Here is a 3735-nt window from a genome sequence, read left to right as displayed (position 1 = left end):
TGATGAAGTAGTCGACCAAGTCATCCTCTTGAGATAGCAGTGGGTAACATGACTGAGACTGCATTCTCTAGTGGATGAAGTAATCAACCAGAACTTCCACTAGAGATTTTGCAGCAAGATTCCATGGCCTAAATTAGGTGTTTTGATGGGGTTTTTGGTTGAATTACACCCAATTGATCATGGGATGATGTTCACATGATCATTACCATGAATTGAAACCATATAATGATCAATTTACATGAGAAATTGTGGGTTTTGAAGGTGGGGTACAACCATATGCGTAATTCTTTGATTTTAATTGATATAACAGCCACATATGGCTAAATCAAGAATCTAAAGCTTTAATTCAAACATCAGAGATGTGAATAGGTTAGTAATAAGGCTGACATAGGGTTAGGGTTTAGGATTTGAACATGCATATGGGTTTTGGGTTCCAATTCAATGATCTAAAACTCAATTTCATAAGAACATGAACTGAAACATAGTAAGCTTTATTTCAGATTTCAAATCTTGAATTTTTGGTATAGAAAAACATTAGGAATTGGGGCTTTGGTCTTGATTAGGTTCTACATAGATGGTAGGGTAAATTCCACCATGGATTTCACCCAAAACATCAAAGAATTTGGACTATAAGGTATAATCCAGCAAGAGAGTAGGAGTAACCTGAATTAAAAAGGAGAGATGGAGTGTGAGATGAACTTACCTATATAAAACCCTAGGTTCCCTTCTCTTTTCTTCTTCTTTTTCTTCTTCTCTCCTCTATTTCAATCGTTAGGTTTGTAGAGAAATGAATAGTAATTAGGGTTTTGTTTATATAGTTAGTTAATGGATTATTATAATAGTCACCGGGTTAAATTGTAAGAATTGATTTTTAAAGCCGACACATACATATGTGGACTGACTCGTGGGTGCTGCGTATCCATATTGTTGGGGAAACATTCTAACTCGGTAATTGGGATGCAGCGCAGAGAGCCCCGACTTAAAACACCAAGTCCCACACTCCTGAGACTGAAATCTATTGTGACAGCAATCTCTGGTTGATGTAGTAGTCGACCAGTGCCATCGACTAGTGTTTGCTGTCCTTGTTGTATTTGTACCGGGACACCCGAGTGTTGGTGTTTTTCACGTACGAACACACACACGAAAATATCTATAATACCAAAAATACCTCACACACGGTTAGAGTCACTTACCAAGAATTATACATTCATTTGTGGGTTCCACAATAGCACGGGGAAGGTATCCGACGTTTTATCGGCATATGTCGTATTGACGCAAGGATTCCATCTTCCTCTTCTACCCACTTGAACACCCAACCGACATTCTATAAAGTACATGGTGCTATGACCCCGGGTTCCGAACCTACATTTGGATTCGGGTTAGGGTTCGGGTTGAAAATATGCCAAACTGTAATACCTTAGTAGCTGGTTAAAAATTTATATAGTCATATGTAGAGCTCAGATGACTTGCCGCCAAGCTTGTGCTTAATGGTCTACTACTTCACAGGGCATTAGAATTATAGTCAATGATCAATTGCATCAAATAGTAGTTTTGTCTACTCATGTTATTCGAATCATATTTGTTTATGAAAATTTGTCCCGCGAATTAAACCACACAAAGGTAAGCAAAAAAAAAGAAAAAAACAAACTGAGAAGCAGAAGAGGAACGACTTGCAAAGACAAAGAAGAGAGTGCCTAAAATTGAGTGTTCCCACTAGGCCACCGCTGCAATCACCACTGCAACCATTTGGCGAATAGAGGCGGAGAAGAAGAAGAGGAACATAGCTCATTTGCCTCTACAATCACCAATTTACCTAGCTGTAATTAACCGGCCACCTAAATTGAAATTGGAACCGATAATAGGAAGGGGCAGGGGGTATTCAGCCTCAAAGGAAGTCTCGCCGGCCATCTGAACTGAAATGAGAACGGAGATGAAGAAGATGAATGGAATGGGGACAGTCGGCGGCTAGGGTTCAAAGAGAAGAAGACCAAAATTGTATTATGCGAGGGTTTTGTTTTGTGTTTTTTCTTTTTTAAGTTTTTGAGTTTTTCTTTAACAAAACTAAACTTAAGTTAAAAAGTATTAAACATGTTTAATTCGTGTTAAATACCTATATAATACGGATGCACTTAAAAATTGAGTATTTTACCATATATACGGAAATATATGGTAAAATATGTTTTTTTGAATTAAACATTCGGATACGCGTATAATGCATGAACTTACTAAGGTGCCATGTGTCTTGTTTATTGATGGTCTATGTTTTTTTTTTTTTCTCTCTTTTTCCTCTTTCTCCATTTATTATAGGAATCTATTCTCTCTAGGGTGCAAGTTTGGCCATGTTGGCCCGAACCCGTCGTAAGTCCGAATAGGAACTGGGCTGAGATACCTGGCTTTGAGAGCGGGTTAGGGATGGAAACTTCTGGTCTTGAGTCAGGTTTGTGTGAGGCCAGGGTTGAGGCCTTGAGCTAAGCGCAGTCCGGCCCGGCCCGACCTTGTTTTAAGTTATATTATAAAATATATATTGATATACTTAATATATTATAAACTTTAAATGCTGATAATTTTCTTCCCGACCAAGCCTAACTCGATACAGTCCATGCATCTCTCCCTTTCCCCACTCCATGATCAGGGCCAATTAGGGTCAGCCCGGCCCAACCCTGAGGGTGGGTCAGAGTTTGATTTTCCAGACCCTGAGTCAGGGCTGGGCCTGGGCCCAGCTAAGGGGACTCAGGGTTGGGTTGGGGTTTTAAAAAGCCCGACCCAATCGGATCCTATTGCGGCCCTAATTCTCTCTCTCTCTGTCTCTATCTTACCAGGTTGATTGCTACAAAATCTCTCTCTTTCTCTTGTCTCTTCTTGCCTCCTCGATGTGATAATACAACATCCACTCCTGAGAAGTGAAATGGGAACTACAACTGTTAGAGTTGAGAAATTAGAGTTCTTGCATTGATTGGGCCCACGAAAAATAGCAAAGCCACCCGTTGATTTTCAATCACTGGAATCGCCAGCCCAGTCCACATCAAAGAAAGCTTACAATGACCGGGAGGAAGACCGCTCAAACAATAAACCATGGGTATGAGTGCCTTTGAGATAACGAAGAATACGCTTGACCAGTTGCTAGTGGTCAATTGTGGGCGCATGCATGAACTGACAGGCTTTATTAACAGCAAAAGAGACGTCAGTATGCATTAGGGTGACATATTGGAGAGCACCCACAATGGAACGATACTCAGTCGGATTTGGCATTGGAGCACCCCCTTGATTAGTAGGCTTTGTAGTGGTCACCATTGGAGTACTAATGGATTTGCAGTCCGTCATGATAGCCCGATGGAGTAAGTCCTTGATGTAACGAGAATGAGAAAGAAGGGTGCCTTTGGGGTGCTTTAAAGCCTTAATATCTAGAAAGAAATGCAAATCACCAAGATCCTTAATAGAGAATTCCCCTGACAACTGTTGAAAAAGAGTTGCCACATAAGACTGATCACTGCTGGTGACAAGTATGTCGTCAACATAAACCATGATATAGCTAACATGTGTGCCATGGCGGCGAATAAAAAGAGACGTATCCGTGTGAGAACCACGAATACCAAATGAAGAAGAAACTCTGAAAGATGATGGAACCAAGACCGGGGGGCTTGCTTAAGACCATAGATGGAGCGATGCAGCTTACAAACATGATCTAGGTGAGTCGAGTTAATAAACTTAGGGGGCTGTGTTATATAGACCTCCTCC

The 3735-nt window shown here is 40.7% G+C and overlaps 1 protein-coding gene across 1 annotated transcript; it reads right to left on the bottom strand.

Annotated features, from left to right (window-relative positions):
• Positions 1 to 3120: 3120 nt before the first annotated feature.
• Positions 3121 to 3522, bottom strand: LOC122650550 (uncharacterized mitochondrial protein AtMg00810-like). The gene has a single exon (XM_043843953.1). It carries the CDS (start codon positions 3520 to 3522, stop codon positions 3121 to 3123), a length of 402 nt encoding a protein of 133 aa, XP_043699888.1.
• Positions 3523 to 3735: the final 213 nt, after the last annotated feature.

Source organism: Telopea speciosissima, chromosome 2 (genome assembly GCF_018873765.1).
Source record: "Telopea speciosissima isolate NSW1024214 ecotype Mountain lineage chromosome 2, Tspe_v1, whole genome shotgun sequence".
Taxonomy (NCBI): domain Eukaryota; kingdom Viridiplantae; phylum Streptophyta; class Magnoliopsida; order Proteales; family Proteaceae; genus Telopea; species Telopea speciosissima.
The sequence above is the reverse complement of the archived record's forward strand: the minus strand, read 5'-3'. Positions and strand labels throughout refer to the sequence as shown.